Source organism: Rhopalosiphum padi, chromosome 3, assembly GCF_020882245.1.
Source record: "Rhopalosiphum padi isolate XX-2018 chromosome 3, ASM2088224v1, whole genome shotgun sequence".
Taxonomy (NCBI): domain Eukaryota; kingdom Metazoa; phylum Arthropoda; class Insecta; order Hemiptera; family Aphididae; genus Rhopalosiphum; species Rhopalosiphum padi.
The window spans coordinates 29,415,451-29,441,975 of NC_083599.1; the positions used below are offsets into that span (position 1 = coordinate 29,415,451).

Sequence of the window (26,525 nt, forward strand, 5' to 3'; positions counted from 1 at the left end):
AATTATATAAGTATGTTTACATACTTATATTATACTTAGTAAATCGATGGTCACAAATGTTAAATTTTTTAGAACCATTTAAATTCTTTAAATATTTCAAATCCACTTTAAGTATTTTTAAATGCAATTTTTTATTTATAATTTAACCAGATTTTATGCAAAACCTACTGTGAAATTATAATTTGTTAGAAAAGTTAATATTCTACATTTTTTTAAATAATTCTCGAGAGGGAATATAATGGATTTATTATAAATAACAATTATTATTATTTTTTAATATGGACATATTATATTTTCCAATTAACATTAACAAATTAACATCATAGGTGCATAGCTAATTTTTCTATTTTAAATAATATAATCGCAATTCAATTTGGACTTATTTTTATTAATTCAAAAATAACATTAGTTCATTTATTATGATTATGTAAAAATAATGCAATACTTTTGATACTTGATATTTGGCAGTATCGTAAAGAAAGCCTAGATATCTTGATTGGACATAATATACCAACATTTTTTGAAAAATTGGACATATCATATTTGGCCTTTAAGCCACCGATATATGGTATCTGTGAACAGTGCCTATACCTGAGAAATGTTTAAATACAACTACGCAGTAAATTGTATAAATATAACCACGGATCATGGGTAACAAAATGGATCAATAGTTATTTTGAATTTTCGTGGATGTGGGACAAAAACGGGAACATTTAAAATGGCAGACGCACGTTTCAAACAAGCAGCACGGTCAGGTCACACCACAGACCTAAGTCCGCGGGTCATACCAACATTTTAGAATTTTTTTTAGATATTTCCTCCGTGGAATTATTATCGAGGACCTTAATCGACTATGCGGTACATGCACGTCGAGACCATCAAACATAAATTTTTTTCGATAAAAAGAACTATGGCATTGGTATTCTCGCTGCAATAACATTATAGACAGGTACTACATCACACACACTGAGGCGTCGTATCGTGACTATCGCGTATTCGCGTGTTGTAAATAATATCATTATCGTTGTGCGCAACAGAAAACACGGTGTGCCGATAACGCCCATCAATATTAGAAATGTTGTGGTTAGCGTACCGTCACCGCGGTCATACACTGTTTGTGCATGACGTATAAAACAGTGCGGGTCGCGGAGAAGAGAAAAATCATCGGCGATGGTAACAACAACAACAATAACAAATCCCGGTAAACAGGTCACGGGCGGGCGAGAGCTACAACGACTACGCCTACAACTACGTCCCATACTCGCATACGATCGCGGCGGCGCGTACGTCGCCTCCAAACGGCAACGCCGCGGACGGTGTGACCATAATGATGAGTGAAACAACCGTGACGGCTCGGGAGTGATAAGACCGTGGCGACGTACCATTATATTATCAGCAGCAGCCAGCAGGCCATTCCGTCGCGGTCCCGGCAAGACGAAACAACAAACAACGACCCGCACCGCCATATTATTATCATATATACATATATATATATATAATATTATAACATTCACGCTACGCGCCGTCAGCACCAGCAGCGCTGCGGCTGCCCAGGACGTTGTTCAGACCGTTCAGTTGCTCAGTTGCAGACTCGAACTCCACGCTCGCCCGTCAACGCCGTTTTCGTCGTCATCGTCGTCGTCGTCGTTCAGTGTTTTTTGCCCTTAAAGCGCGTGCGTGCTGGTGGTCTGTGTGCGCACACCTGACCGTGTGTTTTTCTCTGCGCGCGCGTGCGCGTGTACCGCGTCTTCATTGCGTTTGTTTGCGCCTCTTTGAGTTTGTGCGTGTGTGTGTGTGCACAACACTTTGCCGTTTGGCGTCCCGTCGATTTTCCGCTGTTTAGCAGCGTCTCCTTTCGCCTTCGTCAGTCAACACCGCGCCGCTGTCGTCATCGCCGCAGTCGTTTTTAAACGTCCCACCGTCGTCACCGCGACGGTTACTGTCACGCAGCGAAACACGCCCGTGTGAACGATAGGGGTTCCCAGGGACCGGACACGCGTCGTCGTCGTCGGCACGCCGTCGTGCGGCTGTGCGCGCGCGAACGCAACCGTGGAAACCGCACGCTCCCGGAGATGTGACCGTCGGACCCGTGGCACCGCTGCAGACGCCACCCGCAAGCACGCCGTTCAGTTGACGCTAGCCGCCGCCTCCGCAGCCGCCAGCCGCAACATGGCGTCGTCCAACACGGATTCGCCTGGTAAGTGTCTTCTTCCCTGCCCATTGCCACCCCAACTCGTAGAGGCAACACGTCTCCTCCTCTCTTTCCCCCCTAACGACGGTCCGAACTGGTTGGCTGTCGCTCGCCGTGTTCTTTGATCGTTCAGCACTAGGTACCTACCTAGTGATACATATATATACATAATATATAATATATTACATTGCCTACCTATGGCGAGCATCAAGCCGGGTTCACACGCTTGCAATGTTTAGGAAGCTATTTCTGCCCTCGTACGACATTAACAAATGGTATGCCATTTGATTCCAACGTTATTACGGCTTGCAGTATTTACATTACATTCAAGAACTTGCATGCGTATTAAGATCCGTACGATTTTGTTCTTGGCACGTCTAACATAACGAAAGCGAGATGAACCAATCGCAGTGCTATTAACTCGGCTTTGTGCAAACATCGACAGCTAGTTTGAACGCTATTGGTGCAATTGGTCATTCTTTTCTCCGTCACTAGGCATCACAGCGCTAAGTACCCAACTGTATTTTGTTGGTGCTGCTGCTGGATGCAGATGTCTATTAAAAAAATGTAACACCGTGACTCACACTTTATTGCAACTTATCATCCAATGTTTATCAGCATAGTTTGTGTTTATTTTTTACTATTTTGGTTCCTTTAGCATAGGTATAACCTTTTTAATATTAAAATATAACTATACTCTGTCCAGCAAGAGAACCCAACGCAAACCTACCAAAATCAGTTTTTCTGCACATCCCCTAATGATACCCAACCATAAGCGAACCAGTTTTGGTAACATGGTGACGCGTGGAGTTGTGCAGAATCGGCGCGGTCTCTCGCTGGACAGACTATAGATACACATTTTTTCTATCTATTATTATTATTTGATATTTTATTTACCAATTTTCTTCATTGTTTTTCTGTTTTAATAATGTCAAAATAAATTTCAGGACTCAATATTTTTAGGAGAAGGCTATTCTGATGCTAAATTTAAAATATATCTTAAATATAATTTGAATTATGTTAGATAAAACTGTCCTTGAGATGACGTTATACCCACATGTGTTGTCTCTGTTTTACTAATGTAGATCATAACAAATTTTCGTGCAACAGAACATAGTTTGGGATGTTAACTTTAATATTACACTAAATTTACCTATTATCAAATTTAAAGATAAAAATATTATATAGGGCATTTCACAAGCTTTTATTGATATCTTAATTTTTAAGTGAGTTATGGTTATGTAAAATATTAAAATTTTAAAATGCTCGTAACTCGCTTAAAAATTAAAATACCAATAAAAACCTTTGAGATGCTCTAGATAACATTATTACCTTAAAGTTTGATAATAGGTAAATAATTGATTCTAATATTAAAGCTAACATCGCAAAATGTGTTCTGCTGAACAAAAATTTGTTATGATCTACACTAGTAAGACAGAGACAATACATGCTGGTATAACGTCCTCTTAAACATAAAACTAGCTAGCTTAGGGTGACCATTTAACACGTCGACTGCCACATGGCCACCGGCGGTCATTCAATTGGTATTTGTTTTACGCCAAGAATATTTTTCAATGTATTCTAAATTTGTATACTCAAATATTTGAAAAAATAGAAAAATTGAAAAAAAAAAGGGGAAAAAACGTAATATATCAAAAAAAAATTGTAATAATTCCCTCTACGCCACGGTCCTTTTTGTTACCTTTTGAATTAATTAACCTAACCTAAATAATAAAAGTATTCAAATGTTTAGGAATATTTATTTTTTTATTATTATTAATCATATTTACCATAAAATAAATTCTCCAATTTCAATATTGACCATAAAATAATTTTTCCAAAACATATTTATTCAAATTTAATTTAATATTTTCCAATACAAAAGTCCTAATCTAATTTTGGTAATTTTGGCATTTGTGTATAGCTGTGTCATGTCATTGAGATAATAGTTTAGACTAGTGGTATGCGTATGTAATCATTTTTATTGCTGGGTTAATCGGATAAATAGTAGTATCGATTATCGAATGGCTTTATTATTTACCTACCTGGTTTAGTCTACTTTTTTTATTGTACTTTAATTATTACTAATATCACCAATAAATCATTTTTGTTTTGTATTGGAAAATAAAATTTTGAAAACAAATAAACATCTTTTTGGGAAAATGGTATTGAGAAAAAAATGTGAATGATTCTAATAAAACAACAAATTTTTTAATTTGCTAAATGAATATAAAAATATTAGAACTGGAATTTAAAAGATATATTTTATTATAATTTATGAATAATTACATTTATTTTAAACATATGTAGTTGTGTCTTATTTAGTTAATTATAAAACATGTGACTGTTATATTACAAAACAATAGGTATAGTTCAAATTACTATACTATTATATGCCACAAATTATATTTTATCATTTTATTAATTTCTACTTTTTCCATAAATTTTTAAATTTGTTATTGATAATACAAGTATATTTGTATTATTTATTATTGAAAACTATTTTGGTTCAATATTAAAATATAATTAACGTGTTTTCAAATCATGTACAGTCGTTGCAAGATAGATTGACGTGGCGGCACTTTTCAGTAGGTGTAGCCCAAACTCATCGCGGTGTGTATATTGATGTCATTATTACTTTATTTTATTGATTAATACAATTTCTACTTTTTGTCTTAAGATGAAAGAATATTACCAAAATATTTGATTTTAAATTAATAACGTAAAATCAATTTTAAAGTGTTTTGTGACATTTGTAATTGTTTATTGATAAATTTTTGGTAACAAATTCAAAGTACGGGGAACACCTGGTTTTTCGTTATTGCGCCACCGCTGCCGTGGTATCAATTTATTTGGCAATGACTGTAAAAGTATTAAATTATAAATTTAATTTACAATAAAAATGTAGAAGTTCTCTTATCGCTGACAGTTGATTCTTATCAGTGATGCATATCCTGCTTTTGTAATTAAAAATTTCTGAAAACTTACTTACTAAAAATGTTTTCACTAAATATGTGACAGCTGTATTTATATTTAATAACTAAAGAATTAGTGCTTACTTAATAAATAACAATAAATGCACAATACAATATGTGTTATAAGAATTAAAACAACTCTAATACTATTTTGTTATTTAAATACTTATTCTCAGTAACAATGTATAATAAATCAAGAAGAATAAGTTATAATCCAAAATTAAGGCTGATTTTATTTTTTTGTGGTTTGCAATGCTATTTTAAATAAAAACTTGATTAATATCATGTTGAATGTTAACATATTATACTATATTTACATAGGTACACAGTAAATTTATAACCACTGAACACAATTAAACCAACTTAGGCATCATTAAATAAATATATCATTAGCAATTATTATGTACAATAATTAATTAATTAATTAATATTAATTAAAGATTTTATATAGGTAGTTAATATGTTTATTGCAGTGTTTCTTAAACTTGTTTTATCCGTGGAACCCTTTTTGATGTCCGCTTTTATCACGGAACCCCTACTTTTTTTTTTTTTAGCTTTTTTTAGGATATTTTGCAAATAAATTATAATCATATAATAATATTGTGTTAAAAGTATTTAATTCAAAAAACATGTTAAAATAAAAATAAAAATAATAATAATTGTATATATATATAATAATACTTTAATAATAATTACTTTAATTAGACTAAGTATACATTTTAATGGGATAACTGAAATTGCTTTTTATTTTTACAAATATTCCTAATATTGAGCTTTATTGATGAAAGTTGTATTACAATATTAGGTTTGGCATCAAGTTTGTTGCGGTATTTTGTTTTTGTCAATACATAGGTGGAGAATCTAGTTTCACATATATAAGTGGTTGTAAATGGTAAAAGTCTCAACACGGCCTTTTGTGACAATTGAGGATATTCATCTTTTGAACTGCACCAAAATTAGACATAGGCTATTTTATACGGCTTATATAATTATTTAATATACAAATATTTTTTTTCTTTAATGCAAACTTTTTTTCCCCACTACTAATCTTTAGTTTGATATTTTAAATTAATTTTCTTGAAAATTTTGAAAAAATTACTTAAGCTTCGCGGAACCCTGAAGTGATCTCACACAGTTTAAGGCTGGTTTATTGTAATAATAGTTATGCATTTTACAAGTGTATTATTTTAAATTATTGGTATAATTTATAAGGGTTTTAAAATATATAATTCTTAGCCTTACTTGTAACTAAGGGTTGGATTTTATGTAAATCTATATTCTTCTACAATTTACCTAGAATAATTTTGATTAATAATGTTGATGTTTTGTAGTGTGTAAAGTCTATTGTCAATTTTTTTTTTTTTTAATTTGCTTTGATTCACAAAATTAGTTTTTATTATTTAAATATTATTTGATCAAAATAAAATTTATAATCAACATCTGAATGTATTTAATTAAGATATTTGTACCCCTATGGTGGCAAATTATGTTTCACTGTAGAAGTTACAAAACTAAAAATTTAAATGATTTTTTCAAAAAATATTGAACTTAAATCACCCGAAAAGTTGTCACTACAAAAAAACTATACTATGTTATAACAATGTGTTACATAAAATCACAAAAAGAAAAGTAGGGGACTGTTTTATTTGGGCATCAACAGATATTCTGAAAATTTTTCTGTCGTTAGTTTTACATTTATATAAATATAATAATAAAGAATAATTGTTTGTTATTTTAATTGTATTTTTTATTACTAGTTATTTTTTTTTCATAATTTTATGTGCACATTCAACAACATTCGGTTAGGTTGAGTTAAATTATTGCAAGGCATATTATATTTTTTAACTTCCATACTGCCTTATTTATTTTTGTAATCCAATTATTTCAATCGTAGCTAATGATATAAAAATTGAATTTTGTTCTAGGTACAATTTATAGATGGATAGAGAAAAAGCCTCTAACAGAAGTAGTAGCATGGACAGCAAAAGAAAAATTTTGGTTATCTATAGCTATGTGTCATTATGGGACTCATGATTGGTAAATATAAATCTTTGTTAACAGTCACATTCTGGGTTTTGAAATTAATTCAAATAGTATAAATTCATAAGAAAAAAAATTTAACAATTTGCTTTTTATTGAATTCCATCATATTATTGTTTTTAGGAAATCAGTTGCTCAAGTTCTTAGACATGCGGGAGAACCTTATAGACCTCGAGAATGGTTTACACCAAAAAGCTGTGAACGCCAGTTTAAAATTCTTGTATCTAATCTTAGCAAGGAAGCAAAGTCATTGCCCTATCTTGAAATGGTGCAACACATTGCTGAAGGTTTAAAAAATGGTAACTAAATGATAATAGTATAATATTATACTTAAAAATTGAATTGAAGTTTAAAGAAATATCTATATTTTTTTTAATGAACATAGATTATATACGAGAAATTAATAAATCAAGAGACACATTAAAATCAAAGTACTGTAATTTATTCAGTGTTTTAAATCGTGTGAAACAAGGAAATTTGTCAAGAAATGAAGTTGTTAACCTTTATTCACAAGCAAGAAGGTTGAAATTATTTGTTTAATAGTAAACAGCTCATATATTATTACTTAAATTTTATTTGTGAATATTTTTATTTTTGCAGAACTGAAATTGAGGGTAAACAATATATGGATCAACTTATGACTAGGCAAAATGCTAGTTTAGCTTCTGAAAATTCAAGTTCTGGGTTAATAGAAGAGGTATAAAAAAAATATACACATTAAATTAAATCAATTGATTATTTATAAAGGTTGTTAGGTTAGGTTCGAAAAATAAAGCATTTGGGAAATTAAAACATTACCTGAATATCCTAGAACTTATTACTTAGAATTAATTTGTATTAAATTTGTAAATTATGATACAAACAACTTATTTCAAAAGTGAAAATCTGTCCTTAATCATAAAATGTATTTAAAAAAAAAGTAATTTTCTAAAAAACTGTTGTCTATCTATCTTTATAAATAAACAATTTAATATACAACCTATATATTATATATATATTAATATATAACCTTATCAATAATTTAAAAAAAAATCAGTTTATTATATTCATAACCAATTATGTTAATTCTACAGCCAATTAAATGGAATACACCATCTGCACCATTATTAACGAGTCTTCTAAGATCTCGCAATACCATACCAGCTAATAGAACTGCCACTACTATTACTTCTTTATTACAATCTCCTGGTGGCACATCAAGGACTAGATCTGGAAAATTATTACCATTAACTCCTAGCATTAGAACTACACAAGGTAAATTTTGATTTGTTTAGTATCTTTTATTACAATATTATTATCAAAAATATGTGGTTTGATTTTATTGAAAATATCTTAAAAATTATTAGGTACTCCTACACTTTCTAAACTCCTTGAAGCTCCAGCAAATCCTTATATACCAAGTCCACCGCAAATAACACAGAAGAATAAGCTAAGTAAGTATAAAAATGTGTATAGTATATTGGGCATTTAAAGTTATTATACTATAAATTTATATTAATAACATAGTTTTATTAATAGTTTTCTTTGATCAATATTAACTTTATTTTTATTTTTAGGTGAACTTGTAGTAACAGAAAAGCCTCCTGCGAATACTTCTAGAAAAGTGAGTTCAAAATTATGTGATTTATTATAATATAATTCAAACTAGTGTACTTTGTTTTAATATTTGCTTCATAAAATCATTTCTATGTCTGACTGTCATTTTAAAGTTCTATAGGTATGAAATCTGATTACATCATATTATTTTTCAATATATTACAAATAGATATCATTTTTTTTTTTTAATTAAATACATTTTTCATAAAAGTTCATTATAATTTTGATTATTACACTCAATATTAAAAACAAAAAATAACTAAATTTAATCTAATGGTAAAATAATATTACTCATTTATATTTTAGTTCTTCAATATTGTATTTAAGAGAGCGTCTTACTCGCATGTATTATCTGGGTCTTAAAATTATGTAACAACAAATTTATGCTCAGAAAATTACGTTTAGCTCCATTAGTTTAAAAAATAGAGTGAATTGATCTTTTATGAAACTTGATGGTATGAACATTATCTGTGTTTGTATGTTGGTTTTTTAAGATAGTTCAATTTTTTTACAAGATGCGTGTGAAATATAGCATAAATTAATAATGCTCATAACTCACCTAAAAACTGAATAATAATAAAAATCCAATGTACAAACATAGATAATGTTCTTATTATCAAGTTTCATAATAGGTAGATTCACTCTAATTTTTAAACTAATCGAAGTTAATAAACGTAATCTGCTGAGCGTCAATTTGCTATGTTGCACACTTGTACAACGGAGACAACACATGCGGGTGTTGCATCCTCTTAAGTATAAAAATAATACATTATATTATTTATTGATTATAAATTATTTAAATTATATTAGTTTTAATGAATGAGATTTAAAGAATTTGTAGAATGTAATAATAATCGAAAAGCATTTCATTTTAAACTTGTATCTTTAAAAGTTATAAAACAATATATTTTTGTATGTAACCTTTCTATTTATTTTAAGGTGTTGAGAGCAGGCCTTTTTAAGGGAGATAATTAATATAGTAAATATCTTTTAATGTTTATGTGAGAGTGCTGTAATATGAGTGTATACTTCATCAGTCTGCATGCTATACACAAAACTATTAGTAAGAGACTATTGGTCATAAGGTTGAGAAAGAGAAACTTTAAAATATTATATGCATATCATACACATACACATAAAGTAATATATCCCATTTATGTGTGTTTAAATTTAATATGTTTATATTCTGACACAACTATGGAAGGTACTAAAAGTGGAAGAAAAATTCACCCAATATTGACCGTCAAATTTTAATTATAAAAATATTTTTCATTCCTCCATTCTAGATTTTGTAGGAAATTTTTTATGTTATGTTTATTTATTATGGTGCTTGATGAGTACTTTTTTTAAAAAAAAAAATTTACTTTAAATAATTTCTAAAATTAAAATATAAGCTTACAAATTTCAATTAGTTCCTAAAATAATTAATTTTTCTTTCACAAGTATGAAGAAATGCATGTAAAATTAAACTGCTTTAAATTGCTTTAATATTCTTATTTAATTGAAAACAAATTAAAATTAACATGTGAATATTTTATAGGAGAACTCGCAGTCACCATCATTAAATAGAGTACGAGTAGATAATGTGACAACTCTGGGGTCTTTTAATCAAATCAATAAATCTGATTTATCAGCTTCAAAGAAACAGATATCAAAGAGTCCTGTTTCAGCAGTTAAAAATGGATCTAAAGCAAATTTAAGTGTTCATTTAATAAGTGACAGCGAAAATGAAGAAGATAAAAATGTCAGTCTCAAAAGTTCATTTGGAGATAAGAAGGATACAAGTTACAGAGTGGAACCTAGAGCAACAAGAAGTCAAACTAGAGCAGAAGGTGGTTTTAAACTATTCAATGATAATAAACAATCTGATGGAAAGAAAGAACGTGAAAGTTTGCGACAACAAAGTGGAGGATCTCAAATTATTGAAACACATTTACTTGATGATATGGCTGATATTGACCAAATTGAAGTTGAACCGTTATCATCCGTTCAAGATGAAATACCAAATCAAATTCCTTCTAAAATGACACGATCTTCCTTGCAAAAACTTCGTTTATCGAGTCCAGGAGATAATTTATCAACAAATAATAAAGTTAATAATAGTAAAGAAATAAGCAATAAAATGTTGGAGGAAATATCAGCCAATTTTGTTTTAAAGCCTACAGAACCTTTATCAGAACAATATCAATGTTTGTTAGGCACGCCTCAGAACAAGGACAAAAATTCGGAATGCCTGATCCCTGTTGATCGGACTGCTGTTAAAGATGCTATTTTGTTACGCAAAGATAGTCAATCTTTGCAAAATACATTGACTACATCTGATGGAAAACTATTAAAACAAAAAGGTGTAATTGAACTAAAATCAGCAAATATAAGGTGTGTTGATAGCAGAAATGATTCAAAATTGTTGTCATATAGTAACCAGCCTATTGTAGTAGTTAACAAAATCAAGAAACCATTTAATATTAAACTTACTTCAGAACAGCGAGTGGCGGATATTCAAGTCACAAATGCAGATGTAAAAAATCCTACAAGATTAAATAATAGTTCTCAAAATGTGGTTAAAGTAATTGACAATAATTGTACAGTTACTGCTGCTGCTGCTTCTACTGCTGATGACGATGATGATGATGATGATGTTATTTGTATAGAAGATGATCATAACACAAATGATGATAATAAAATAACAATGAAAACCAATAATGTTGAATCACAAAACTTATCATCAATAGTTGTTGGTTCTAACATTTCAAGTAATTCAAGATCATCCTTACTTCAGTTAGATGGGAAAAAAAATAAAAATGACAAAACTCCATGGAATGTGTTTGGAAAACCACAAAATATTTTAGATTCTACAAAAAAACAGTATCATCAAGATAGTGTATCTAAAGGTAGAATTAATAGTAATGTAAGTGAGACTAACAACCGATTTATTAAAGAACTAGATTTTGATTTTGATCAATCAATCTCTCAAACATCCTTGGCTGAATTATATAATGGCGTCGAAGAAATTGTTGAAATGCATTCTTTTGATAATGAAGAATTGAATTCTTTAATTGAGTGTGGTTCATTAGATAGTAATGAAACAGAGGAACGTAGAAATATAGTTAGTGTAGATCAAGGCGATTCTTCTGTGAGTGAAAGTGATTCAACTATTGGAGCTTTTGATACCTTTGCTCAGATCACGAGAGTACGACAAAAGTCATCTACTTCTAAAGACATTAAATTAAATACCAGAGAATTGAAGACTACTAACCAAGGAATAAAACATTTAAAAGAGAGTTTTTGTCAGTCTGATAAAATAGAAGATGATCAAAGCTCTGTAGTATCTGTCACTGGAATACCTGTTTTACAGGGAATAATATCAGATGTTATGAATCAAATTGGTTTAGATAGTGTTGCATCACTTACAACATCCAATTATCATAATCCACCTCCTAGTGAAGTTGTTGAAATATTTAGCAGTGATGATGAAATGACTATGAAGAATTTAAAAGCACGTCCCTTAAACGTGCAAAACAAACCTATTCGAACCCAGGATAAAGAAGGAAAATCCTATAAATTTAAGGAAGCTGAGTTGGTAAAATTACATGAAGTAGAATCCAAGATGTACAAAGGTAATAACACAAATTGTGGAATCAGTACTAATAAACCTATTGAAATTGAAATGCCACCATGTATTGTTGTTTCAAATGATAAAATATCTGTTAACGATAGAATACAATTTGACAAAATACTTCAAATTAAAAAAGAAGTGCATCAGGAAAATAATGAAGAAGTGTTGTATGATACAATTCCTGATGAGATAATAGTCTTAAATGATGACGAGGACATGGAACAAAGGGAAATAGCAGTTAAAATTGCTAATGAAAAATTATTAAAAGAAACTGAAAGAATGAAAAAAGAAGCCGAAGAAAGAAAGAAGAAAGAAGAAGAAAAACAGAAGAAAGAAGAAGAAAGAAGACGAAAAGAAGACGAAAAATTAAAGAAAGAAGAAGATGAAAGAAAGAAAAAAGAAAATGAAGTTAGAATGAAGAGAGAAAACGAAGAAAGGAAGAAAAAAGAAGAGGAATTAAAGAAAAGAGAATTTGAAAATATGTTACTTAATGAGAGAAAGAAAAAAGAAGATGAAGATAGAAAAATCAAAGAAGATGATGAAAGAAAAAAAAAAGAAGAATACGAAAAAAAGATGAAAGCTTTACAAGCAACAATGAAAAAAGAAAAAGAAGATCAAGAAATGCTTGAAGAAATGGAAGAAAAAGCAAGACAGAGAAGTATAACTGAAGAAAAGTTAAATCAATTTCATTTAAGGATGAAACGTGATATGAATATTTTAAATAATAGAATGGAGAAGAGAGTTGTTGTTAAAGAAGAAATCATTGACGAATGTGTTGATAATATTTTGGAAGAAAATATAATAGATGAAGATATTTTGGAAGATGATTTGTGTAGAAACGATGAATATGTAGATGATAGGAATGATGTGGGAAGAGTAAATTTGTCAAACGTTAATGATAAAACAAGAGGTATGAACAATATTTTAAAGCGTACAGAATTGGCTCAATTAAGGGATTATGAATCACAATTGAAAGATGAATCCCTTAAAAGTCAAATTAATGTAAAAGAAAATCAAGTTCAAGACTTGTTGAATAAAAAAGAAAAAATGAAATTATTAGAAAGAGATGTTCCAATACAGAAAGGGTTTATTAGGACACCAACACCAACTATGATTAACAAGCTAGACTTAATCAAAGAAGCTGATCTACAAAAAGTTATGGAGGCTGAGAGACAAAGAGCTTATGAAATTAAATCCAGAGAAGCCAAGGAAGCTGAAATGAAAAGAGTAAAAGCAGCTGAATTTGAAAGAATTAAAAATGAAAAGATAAAAAGAGCAGAAGAAGTTGAAACAAAAAAGTCTAAAGAAGCCGAGTCAAGAAAAAATATAATTGTTAAAGAAACTGAAATAAAGGGATTGGAAAAGAGAAATATTTTGAAGAAAATGAATGAACCAGAAAATAATCGATCTGTTGCACGTTTAGAGGTCAGTTTGGTAAGGAATTTTGGAATTGTTCCTCCTGTAAATATTAAGAAAAGGAATGAACTTGTACAAAATGATACAAATATAGAACAAACATTAATTGAAACTAAAAAAGCAACAGCAAAGGAAGATATTGAAACATTTAATGTTAGAGAACGAGGAATAAGGAAGTCTATGGGATCTGAAGGAAAAAAAGTCATAGAATCTAAGTTACCTGAAATTAAAATGGTTACTAGGACAAGGGGGCTAAAGGCTGAAGAAAAGCTTAAAGAAACAAATGTTTCTAAAAATATGTCCACTAAACTACGACCACAAATAAAATCTTCTGGATCCACATCTTCTATTCCAAGTTCAACTATTGATGAAAATCTATCAATTTCTAGTTATGAGTATAAAAAACAAACAAAGAATGCTGATGATGGAAATAAACGGAATAGCACTTCAAACATACCATCTGATAATAGGCACTTTAAAGATTTAAATGTTGATTCTAGTGCTATTGTTAGAAAAGAAAATTTGAATCATGAAGCTATTGGTACACCAAGAACTCGTACCCGTTCTTCATCATTTAAACAAAGAACAATTTCAGAAACTAAGTCTTCTAAGCAAAGCCAAGATAATGGTGCAGCTATCATTCCAAAAGAAACTACTGGAACAAACACTATATTGACTTCTACAATCCCTGAAAATCAGACAAAAAAACATATTTTAAATAAACATTCATTTAATGATGGTAAAACATTGATTGTCCCTGTAGTAATGTTAAGTTCAAGTGATATTCCAGCTAGCATATCTCAACGATCAGTTATGAACTTTCTCAAACAACCACAAAATAATTTGTAAGTAAATTACACTTTACTAATATAAAATTTAATGTTAATAATTACTTATTGTAACTATTATTATTTTTTTATAGAACACATAATAAAATAATAAAACCAGTTGAAATTATTAAAGAATTAGAAAAACCACCTCCTAAGAAACGAGGTCGTAAACCTCGAATTGATGTACAAAATGAAAAACTTCAAGAGTCTATTAGGTATGATAAACTAATTGATTAATCAATGTAATTTATGATATTTAGTATGGTGTATGACTTGTTTCTATACTATTATTGAGAATTGATTAAATTTTTTTTTTAAATTGATAAACAAAGACCTTAAACAAAAAAATGTATTATTTTAAAATTATGAAAATATTAATTTTAAATAGATTTTTAGTTTTAAAATTCTTATTTATATTTCTAGATTAGTCTTCTGTATAGTTGAATTCTTCTTCTTCTTTGGTTAGTAGACTTTCATAAAGTGAATATCTATTAATTATGTTATATTGAGTTAAATTACTATTTGAAAAACTGTGTTGTTTTTAAATAAAATCTATAAGTTAAATGTTATTACAATAATTGAAATATCATGTTTTTCGTTAATATTCAAGAATTACGGGTCTATTACATTAAAACTTTTATACATATTTATTTTTCATTTATATATCATTAACTGTAATTGTTTTTCTATAGTTAAATGTGCTATGTTGATAATTGTAAATTCTTAAGATAGAAAAAAAAACCTATTGTAGCTACATGTATTCTTCCTTTGGCAATAGGTATTATAAATTATTTTAAATTTAAATTTCTATCATGTATGTTATTTTCAGAAATAATAAATTAACACCTCAAAATTGCCGAGTAACAAGAACATCAATCAAGGTATGTTTATCTATTAGTATTTTAAAATTATATTATTTTGTTAATTTTTTAAATGGTTTTCTTTAGGAGGTGGAACCCCTAGCTAAAAGAACCAGAAGAAGTCTTGGGCTACTTAATATTAAAAATGAATCTGTGAACAAGTAAGATGCAATTTTATATTAATTTTTGATCAAAAATGTTTAAAGCTTAAAGTTTGTTTATGCTTTTATATTATAAATATTTGTATTTATTTTATTATTGTTATTGTGTTATGTGTTTATTTAGGAAATCTGTTCAGCCACGTAAATTTAAAAAGGGACTTGTGGACAAGTAAGATAAAATATTATATTCATTTTTAATAAAACTTTTTATTACTAATTAAAAGGATGTTGTTCTTGCATGTATTGTCTGTGACATTCGTAACAACAACTCCATGTACTAGATTTTTCCTACAGCTTGTTTAATATTTTTATTTTATCATGATTTATACATTTAAAAATATGAAGAAAAAAAATGAACATGAATAACTTTTAATAAAGTTTGTTTCTAAATAAAACATTTGATAACATATACATTTGCCCTAATATTAACCACAAATGAGCTGTTGTAAAAACTCTGTATTTTAATTTGTATATTAATTTGTATTATAAAATTTAAATTTGATATGTTTAAATCTACTTATTACAGTTTTATTTAAATTTCTAACATGCAAATTGGATCATTGTTATTTATTTTATAATAATTATTAGAAGATAGGTATAAGTCAAAATGGTTACTACTAGTAACAATGGTATCAATGGGGCATATACCTAAACTTTGGAAATGCTAACCCAATAGTATATCTAGCATGGAGATAGCTTATTCTGTCTATAATATCTATCCATGTGTTCCATTTTTTTAAACAAATCTTTTAGCCTGTTGGTTGCTTTTAGTGTGTATAGCGCAGTATACATTATAAATAGCAAGACGGCATAACAAAGTATACCATATGGAAATATCAAATTCATAGATTTGTTAAAAAGCTTATACTTTATAAGTTTATCCTTTCTAATTGAAGTTCACAAAATAATTGTTCCTAGTTTGGTCTAAATATTACATTTGCTATATAACGACCTTTACAATCAGTTGTTTCATCAATATTAATATTAATATATCAATATTAATCAAAAATTGTAGATTTGGATATGCATAATTTAGATATATATAACTTGACTAATAATATACTGCTTATCTATCTGTCTATTATTTCTATTTTGCTTCAGTTGAAGTATTCTCAATTGTGTTTTTCATTTGATCATAATAATTATTTTATTGAAATCAATGGTAATCCTGTATATTAATCAAAAAATATTCAATGTTTGTTAGCCAAAATAAAAGTCAAGTGTGTGCCACTCTATATGGCGATATTTATTATATGAATTAAACAAATTAAATATTATCCTTGAGTCTTAAGAAAGTAGTTTTTAATATTTAGCGAACAAAGAAAAAAGTAAATTTAATTTTTATTTATAAAGATAATATTTCAACTGAGTTAAAGTTCTATATTTTATTTTGTAATAAATATATATTATTTTAGTATATACATAAATATGTTCAATTATGATACATTTTTTTTTTAGGTCTATTGAAAATATTAAAATGAACAAGAAAGTTTTGAAATTTGTTTTTAACAACTTATGTGAAAGAAGCAAATATATTTCAAGTCTCGACAAGGCAACTAAGAATTTACCTAAAAAATGTTTAGCCATTGTAAAATTGTAAGCATATTTAAAATTAAAATTAAGAATTATAAGATATGAATGTAATTAATTTTAATAAAAGTTTATTGGTTTAACTTATGAATAAAGATTAATATTAGTGCTATCATATCAATACCATTATCTGGCAATTTTTCCATTATTTGAATTTGGAACGTACCTATTATATTTTACAGGATTTAACAATCTGATTGATTGCAATTCAACAGTAAAATGTAAAATATAAAATATAGATAAAAAAAAAATTAAATTTGATTAGAATTATATATTTAATTTTACATCGTTTTATATTATTTATTTAAATTATTATTTTATTAATTCTAAATTAATTATTGTTTAATATATATAATTAATATAAATATAGATGGATGAATATTTATTATTGTATATGTTTTACTAGTGTTTAATCAACTTTTATGGTGTTCTAATAATTTAAGATTTGTTTATTTTACAGTCCAATTGAATTAAAAGAAATTAAAAGGAAGATAACTGCAGGAAAAATAACAAGTATTGCTGAACTTCAATCTAATCTTTTAATCTTGTCATATAATGCTCTAATGACTAACAGATCTGACAGTAGAGTTTTCAGTGATGCTTCCAATTTTCAATCTGAACTTGAAGAATATTTCCGGGTATAACATATTATCTTAAATATTGTATTTAACTTTTTGTATTTATATATTTATTTGTTTATTTTTAGTTACTTAAAAATACAGTTAATGATCAAAATGTTAGGAAGTGTCAAGGTGAAGATAACTCATTTTACATGTACAATAAATGTTTTAACAAGAGAAGATATCCTGGTTCAAACTATGATCCCAATAATGCGCATTTAACGGTTAACAAAAAAACAATTGCTAATATATATAAACATATTGATAATTCTAGTGATGAGTCAAGTGGTTCTGAATCTGATAGTTATATGCCACCTAAAAAGAAAAGAAAAAAAAACGTTTCTGATTCTTCCAGTTCAGAAAGTGACTGAATCCCATATTGTTTAAGATAACTTTAATAATTTATCATACCTTTATATATATTTATATATTCTATTAATAACTATAATTCATATTCATTATTTTAGTTAAGAATAATTATTTTTAGAGCCATTTTTTTTTATAAATTATATAGCATCTAATTTTATTTTTATTTGCTCAAGTCTAAATTATTTTGCACGCAAACCTATAATTTAGTCTTTTTATTTCAGATATATTAAACTCGTGGCATTTTTTACTGTAGTATCTTGATAAAACTCTCTGTGTGTTATTGTACATATTATGATTTTAAAATAAGGAACAATAGTAAACTGTTTCATTAAATGCTTACACTAATTTTTAACCTTGAAAAATCTTAGAACCAAAGTATAAAAACAATTCAATTTAAATTATTGCTTATAAAAAAAAATCACACAATTACTAGTTTAATACTCACAGTGTATAAATATAATAAAGATTTTATTAATATTTCAAAATTTGTAAAAGAATTTAAATGATGCCTAGGCAATTTTAAAATATATGTTTCTAATTTACATCATGGATGTGATTAACTCATCAATAATTAATTTAACTAATTAATTTTACTAAGTCACATGCTACTTACTGTGAATAAAAACCAGATAACACTAATAATATTTTAGATTTACCTTGTGTAAATTACTTTATTTTATTTTAAATCTTTTAAAATTATTTATATAAATAAAAAAAGAATTAGCACCTCTCAGAGCAAATAATTAGATCCGTTACAATAATTTATTATTATTAAATGAATCAATACAAATGTTTAAAATAAATGTAGATTCAATTTTCTTTTTATTTAAAATTTTTTTTTACGTTTTAGGTTTTAACATTATTCAATAATGTTGATCTTAGTGTAATAAATTTAACGTTTTGAATGTGTTGATTATGTTACATCCTCTTCACATTTAGATTTGTATACTCATAATTTATTTAAGAATCCAATAATCGTTTTATTTTTGGATAATTAATTTTTTTTATGACTTGTGCATAAAGAACATTTTACATTTGTTTCACATCAAGAATAATTTTTATTAGGGATGTTTCTCTTGTATTAAATTATAATTAGTATGTAAAATATTGTAGACATATTGTGATTGATATTTATTTAAGAGAAATATTTTATAGGGATACATGGTATTAGTGTGTAAGGTAGTAGTAACTCCATTAATTGAAAATTCAAAGAAATCACATTCTTAAATGATATTGTAAATAATCAAATACCAATGGCTTGTACTGCTATGTAACAATCTATTTAAGTATAGTTTTTTTTTAAATTTAAGTTAGATTGTGTATTATTAATACTGTTTTGTATCAATATTTTTATAAAGTAATAAAATATTTATAGCAGCTATTTACTATTTTATTTTTATTTATCCTTAGATTGATGAATGTACTAAGCTTAAAGCAATAGCTTTTTTCCTTTGAGTTCAAATTTTCTTTTACTCAAAAAAAAATATTTTAAATAATTAGTGTTAATTTCAAATCAATATAGTATATTATAACTTTATATGTGTATGTATTAAATTCACACATACCTTTAACTTGCCAAAATAAATATAACATTACATAAGTCGTAAAGTATAGTTATGATTGGAATTATATTATAAGAATAGAAAATAAATAAATAAGTAGGAATATTATTAATTTAAAAAAAATCTGTTAATATTATTATTTTTTGTATTATCTTTATAACTTCATATCTTAAAAATAATGGATTATATTTTTGTTTTATACTATTTAAATTGTTATGCATTAAAGTAGTTTTAAAAATAAATAAACGGTATTTATTTGTGATAGATGCATATTTAATAAATAAGAATTGTATTTTTTTTAAATTTATTGCACGTTTGACTAAGTTTATTTTCCTACTTTCTAACTTGTTTCTATTTTAACTGAATTTTTAGGCAAACCTTTTATATAATAGTTTCTTTTATTTATAACTAAAATTATTTTGTATTGGCCAGTAACATTTGTTCAAACGGGGATTATTATTTTTATTGAAAAATAGTTTGTATTAAATTTAAAATTATTAAGTGATAAAAATTGTCATCATGTTGTAAAAAAATAAGTAAAATATGAATTTAATTAGATATGTAATCATGTGTTACCTGAGTGTTTAAGATATTATTTTATTATTTTATAATAGTCAAAAAGTTGCAACTCTAAAAACTCTCTTTTGGCATTCAGTATCCACATTGTGAAATCGATCATTACATGAAATGGAAACAAATTTTTCTCGAATTGAACTAACTTCAATCCTATACATCTTTTTTAGGTCTTATTGTCTTTCATCCATGCACGAAGCATATTTTTTACGTTCTATGCTACTTTGAGGATGTCTTGATCTTCCTTGTACAATAATACTTAAGTTTCTCAACTTAATTAATTGTGGAATTTACAAACTCTACTTCTAAGATAATGTTATTATCTTAAATTTATTTTAGATTAGGCATCCACATTATATTATTTTCTTTATCTTCTTTTTTTTTATGTATTAAATACTTTTCCTTGGCCACTGTTAATTTTTTATAATATAATAATCTTGTATTTTCTTAGCACTTCTGCTAAAAAAATATTAATTAAATTTAAAAATAAATATAGTAAATGGTTAGATAAATTAAATAATTATAGTTCTTGTATCATGATTAATATACTATGATACACTTATTTGAATAAAGGTGATGTGAACAACCAATGATAAAGCCGGTTTGCAAGAAATTCATTGTGTTTAATCTTGATTGAATGTGATAAATGGTAATTAATAATAAGTAAATAATCAAAAATGGATTTCGATGCACCCTGTATATTTTTTTCTATTAATTAAAAAAAAAAATGAATGCAATTTGGTTGATTCCATAGAACGATATTGTTATTCCCATAGAATTTATTTAATGTCTTAAATAAATATAAACTTTCAATTTTAAAAGTTATATAAACTGTATTTATTATTAATATTATTTAAATCAACTCATTAAATGGTAATGAATTTGTCAAAATTATTCATTTTTCGTTGAAAATATATCAAAGTTTAATATTAGACCATTCTTTTAATAATCAGAGTCATATGTAATCTTTTAATTTCTGTATAAATTCCTAACTTGTACAGTTCTGAGTCAGGACTTTAGAAATTCCTTCCTTCTCTCTTTACTCTTTAGACCCCAGGCCTGGTGTCAATTAGTGTTATTCTTACTTCATTGAGATTGATATAACTGTTTAAAAGAGCTCAAAATAACATTAGCTATGAGACCTATGGTCTAAGTAATAAATGTAAACTAGAACCACGTACTTTATATGTTGAATTTGTAAAATATGTTCTACGGACGATGATTGGTAGTGGTGATACAATTTAGAATTAACAATTATTATATCAAGTGACTAGTAGGTACCTATATAATTATAATAGGAAAAATCAAATAAATTAGAAAAAAATATATTCATATTAATATTTTTTTATTTAAATTAATTTAATACCTAGGTACATCAGATATCAGTTCTGTTCGGAGCAAAAACAATGAAATTAAAAAATATATTAGGTTGTGATTTAAAAATTAAATTTTTGTTACCGTGAAGATGGTTAAACAAAAATTAAAAATTACTTAGCGTTAAAAAAAAGGTTTAGCAATCTGACAACCTGTACCAATGCGGTCAAATGATTTTGTTACGGGGGGGGGGGGAGTGTGTTTGACGTAAAAAATAAAGCAAAATTTAATACATTAACACTATAGTACAATATACATAAATTTAATTTTTATAAATATTAAAAAAAAGTCAAGGGAGGATCTATCCCTCTCATTTCCTCCCGTTTGACCCTCATTTACCTGTACTTATTTAACTAGTAGATTGATTTACATTGTTAAATGCTAGTCAATTTGCGTTGCTTTAAGCTAAGGGATTTAAATAATTATATGACGTAGGTAAACTGAAAATATTAAATGAAAATTAACTATGAAAAACATAATATTATGACAGGTGGCACATGTAGGTATAGTGCCGTAACCGAAAAATGAAAATTATCAGTGGCGGCTCGTGTGCTTTGAAAGTGGTAGGGCGATATAAAATTTCTTATTTATGGAAAGTATTGAACACAAATAATATTAATAACAGTTATTTAATTAAATTCATTTAATACATATATAATGATAATGAAATAATAAAATAATAATTGATTACGATGAGTTACGACGGCAAAAAGTAAATAATAAACACACGCAAGTTCGGAATCCGTACATATCGGGGCATCGGGCGATTAAAATCATCGCCCCGGCGTCAGTGTTATTATTGTGGTCCCCCTTCTTAGTTTTTGTATTCCGATCATAGTTATGACGGGCGACTTTTAACATCGCCCAAGATCGCATTCGCTGCTCGCGGATTTCGGCAAATTGTTATTGGTAATCGTTTCTCAGAAATTGTAAACTCCCATTAACTGATAATGTTTTCATAATATTTATTAGTGTAAATATAGGAAAATTAATTTTTATTTTTGACAATAATATTATACTGCAATATAAACTTGAAATTTTATATTAAACTTATAAATTAGTAATAAATAATAATTTTAGAAGGGGGCGACCGCCCCGTCGCCCCTATCTACGAGCCGCTACTGAAAATGATGCACCTCATTTCACACTAGAACTATTTATAGGTATATACTGACTATGTGTACTGTGTAGTTAATGCGATGTGCTAATGTAGGATTCATGGAGCTAATATTTTATAATTCTCAACAACTGTTGGTGTTAAAACTTTAAAAATTAAAGGTGTCGTAGAAAGTTATTTATAAAGACAATTTGAAGCGATTTCGGAATTATATGACCATAAAGACATTACAGGAACGACAATTACGCTTCGTTGAATAAGTAGTCGGATTTCGATCTTTTTTTTTTTCTTACTTATTAAAAGAGGAAAACTTTATTTAGGTCGAATTGGACTCTCATTTTTGAATTATCTTAGAACAAGTTGTTTCTACCCTTGGGCCTTGGCTATGAATATCTACGGATTTATACAGGTTTTAAATGTTAACCATTTTAATAAGATAAAAGTAGATAGGTACCTAATATTAAATTGCGGTGATAAAATAAAAATACGTAAGGTTGGCTATGACTGTTATGAGTTTATGACTTATGACTTACAAATTGGTATACTAAATACCAAATAGTACACAAATAGTAGATACCTACTATCTACTTTATAATAATATAATAATGTAGCAATGGTTAATAATATAGAACTAACAAAAAATATTTGAATAGTTACATTAAAATAAATACGGGTAAAATGTCAATTAAAAATAATATATGTATGGAGTTTATCTGAGCTGTAGCTAACTAAGAAAGTATAGTGAGAGAGGATACATCGTCATTAAAAATAATACATTTTATATTTTTATTTGTGAAAAATTATCCATTGTCGGCATTACCTCCCGATCCGTAATATTTGTTTGCATAATTGCATGTCCACACGTAAATAACTATATAAGAAGCTCAAAACTCATAAGTTCCACGAGAGTATTCATCGTTTTAGTATTATATATTATATAATATTGGCATACAAATTTTGTTAAATATAATTATATTTTAAATTCAATTTTTGTAAATCATTTATTAAAATTATAATAATTGGTACTTGGTAGACAATATTTTTAATTCATTTAGGTGCAATATTTTTCCAAAATCCAAAATATTTAAAATGTATTTGTATTATATTTTTAAATTATACCAACTTAAATAATTTTATTTATTTTTAGTCATACTTCCGGTTCTATAAAAACATGTAATTATTATAGACGTATAAAAATATATTGATAATGATTTAAAAATTATGGAAATCAATAAAAATAATAATAGATAATATATAACATGTCATGAACCTGAGAATAATTAATATATACATTGCAAACTGAAGAGTAGGTACCAGGATAACACTAGATATCTATATACCTATACGGCTATATCTATGTATAGTTCTAGATGCCTTGATACCAAATATATCTAAGTATAATAGCCACACTCATCATAGGCGCCGCCAGGAATTTTGTAAGGGGAGTGCAACGTGCATAGTATACGGTATACGCTGATTTATAAAGTGCTTAAACTATTTAAGTTAAATACATAGGAATATTTTTTGACGAGAAGAGGATACCAAATTTGTTAAAAACCGCAATCGAGGAATTTGGAAAAAAACTAGGCGTTTACAATTATTATTTAAAAAAAAAATAGGTATTTATTTTATTTTAATGTAAAATATAAAAGTTTTTTACTATTTCTGAATTTTTTTAAAATTATATTCTTCTTTTGAAAATCCACGGTGTGCAAGTACTGCAAGTGCATCCCTTGCACCCTCCGCAGGGCGCAGGTACACACAATACATATTATTTACTAAGTATTGGAATAATAATTTTTATAAAAAATTGTTCGGTTTTTTGAGTATTCAAGTTTCCCAATTTGACCAAATAAGTAGGTATTTAAAAGATGTTTTTTGGCGGTATCTTGGCAAGAGATTTGACTAAAATAATAAAAAGAAAATATTCAGTTAAGTTATTTTGTATTTATACATTATACATAATAAGTAATAACATAACTGTCACTTTTGAAAGGATATTTTATTATAGTATAATATAATATTATAAACTATTATGTGATCTCATATTTATATAAAAATATAAGTGAAACAGTGTTTACTAAACCATTGAGAAATATTGTATTATTTTACGGTTTGGCGATTCGGCAAATCGCCGCTCGATCGACATAATACCTACATAATATAATAAATAATAATATATAATTATATAGATACGTTTGGTATCCTTTTTCGTTTGTCCTACTAGCTGAATAACTTTTTCATTGTGTGGCATTTAGTGTTTTATTTTTGAAAAATGTTTGGCAGGTATGAAGCTATTTTTATAGTTGCAAAAAATTGCAATTTTACCATTTTTTAAATTTGAAACTACGATGATGATGTTATACAGTGAAGCATGAAATATTTGATTATATTAAAAAAATATTTAGGTAAGTATATTGATAATGATTTAACAAAAAATAAACGGGCTTAGGAATAAAAAAAATTATTTACAAAAAAAAAATTGAATTTAATATATAGGTATAATATGTACGCATATTATTATTATAGTAGTCAGTATAAATAGGTATATCCAAGGATTACGATTTAAAATTAATCAAAATATTTTCAAATTGTCATATATATTATTATGTGGGCACCTAAGCTAAATATTATAATTATAGATGGTAGGTAGAGGCGATAAGATTTAAAAATATATAAACAATACAAAAGCCTAGCCCAAAACAAGAGTTACATAATATTGTATATATATTATATTACATTATCAGGGCTCGGGACTTAAAGCATTTGCTTATTTATATGGATTGACTTAAAATGTAGCAGAGTGCTATGGAAGTGTATGTCATGTTACAACACGTTCATTTATAAAATTTTAAAGTGAATTTTTTTGCTTTTTTTGACCAGTTTTTCTACTTTTTATAGTTTTTTCAGAAAAGCCCTCGGAAAATCTATAAACAATAAGGCAAATTGTCTCGGAAGTGAAGTTTGATTTTTTTATAATATAAAGATTAATTTAATTTTTTTTTATTTTTAATTAGAAACTTTTCCTAATCATTTTGTTTCAATATTTTTTGTTATCTTTAATTATATTATTTTTAACACGGTTACAACTTATAAATTAAATTTAGTGCCTGCTTCATCATGTGAAAAGAAAATTTTTTTTTTAATTAAATGTTTTTGCTCAAATTTAAGTTTTTTAAATGCTTATAATGATGAAACGCTTTTTTAAACGCTTATTTTAATGATTTTAACTTTTAAGTGCTATAAGTCCCGAGCCCTGATTATTATATGTATAATATTTCAAAAAAAAAAAAAAAATCGGTAAATTTCTTCTTTAAACTGAATAGTCTCTACCTCTCGCACGTATCAAATGCTTTTCAACGACTTGATACTTATTGGCTAGTCACTTTTTTTAAAAATTATAATATATTGTTAGCTGTTCTTAAAAATTGTTATTCTATGTACATGATAACCAGGGCTTGGGAGTTATAGCACTTAAAATCATTAAAATAAGGGCTTAAAAAGCGCTTATAAACATCATTATAAGCAATCTAATAAGCATTTAAAAAACTTAAATTTGAACAAAAATATTAAACCAAACTTCACTTCCGAGACATTTTGCCTTATTGTTTATAGACATTCCGAGGGATTTTCTG

General features: G+C 27.2%; 1 protein-coding gene across 1 annotated transcript; it reads left to right on the forward strand.

Moving 5' to 3' along the window:
• Positions 1–1,423: 1,423 nt before the first annotated feature.
• Positions 1,424–19,645, forward strand: LOC132927880 (centrosomal protein of 290 kDa-like). Its single transcript, XM_060992458.1, has 16 exons — positions 1,424–2,197; positions 7,092–7,203; positions 7,330–7,505; positions 7,592–7,727; positions 7,807–7,903; positions 8,280–8,460; positions 8,553–8,639; positions 8,763–8,809; positions 10,343–14,679; positions 14,757–14,879; positions 15,494–15,545; positions 15,612–15,685; positions 15,810–15,854; positions 17,144–17,281; positions 17,736–17,913; positions 17,982–19,645. Exons 1-16 carry the CDS (start codon positions 2,170–2,172, stop codon positions 18,264–18,266), a joined length of 6,096 nt encoding a protein of 2,031 aa, XP_060848441.1. The 5' UTR covers positions 1,424–2,169; the 3' UTR covers positions 18,267–19,645.
• The last annotated feature ends 6,880 nt before the right edge of the window (positions 19,646–26,525 follow it).

Coding starts and splice junctions, on each gene's coding strand:
- LOC132927880 (XM_060992458.1), top strand. CDS start 2,170: ATGGCGTCGTCCAACACGGATTCGCCTG. Junction 7,204..7,329: donor CATTATGGGACTCATGATTG/GTAAATATAAAT, acceptor TATTGTTTTTAG/GAAATCAGTTGCTCAAGTTC. Junction 7,904..8,279: donor GTTCTGGGTTAATAGAAGAG/GTATAAAAAAAA, acceptor TTAATTCTACAG/CCAATTAAATGGAATACACC.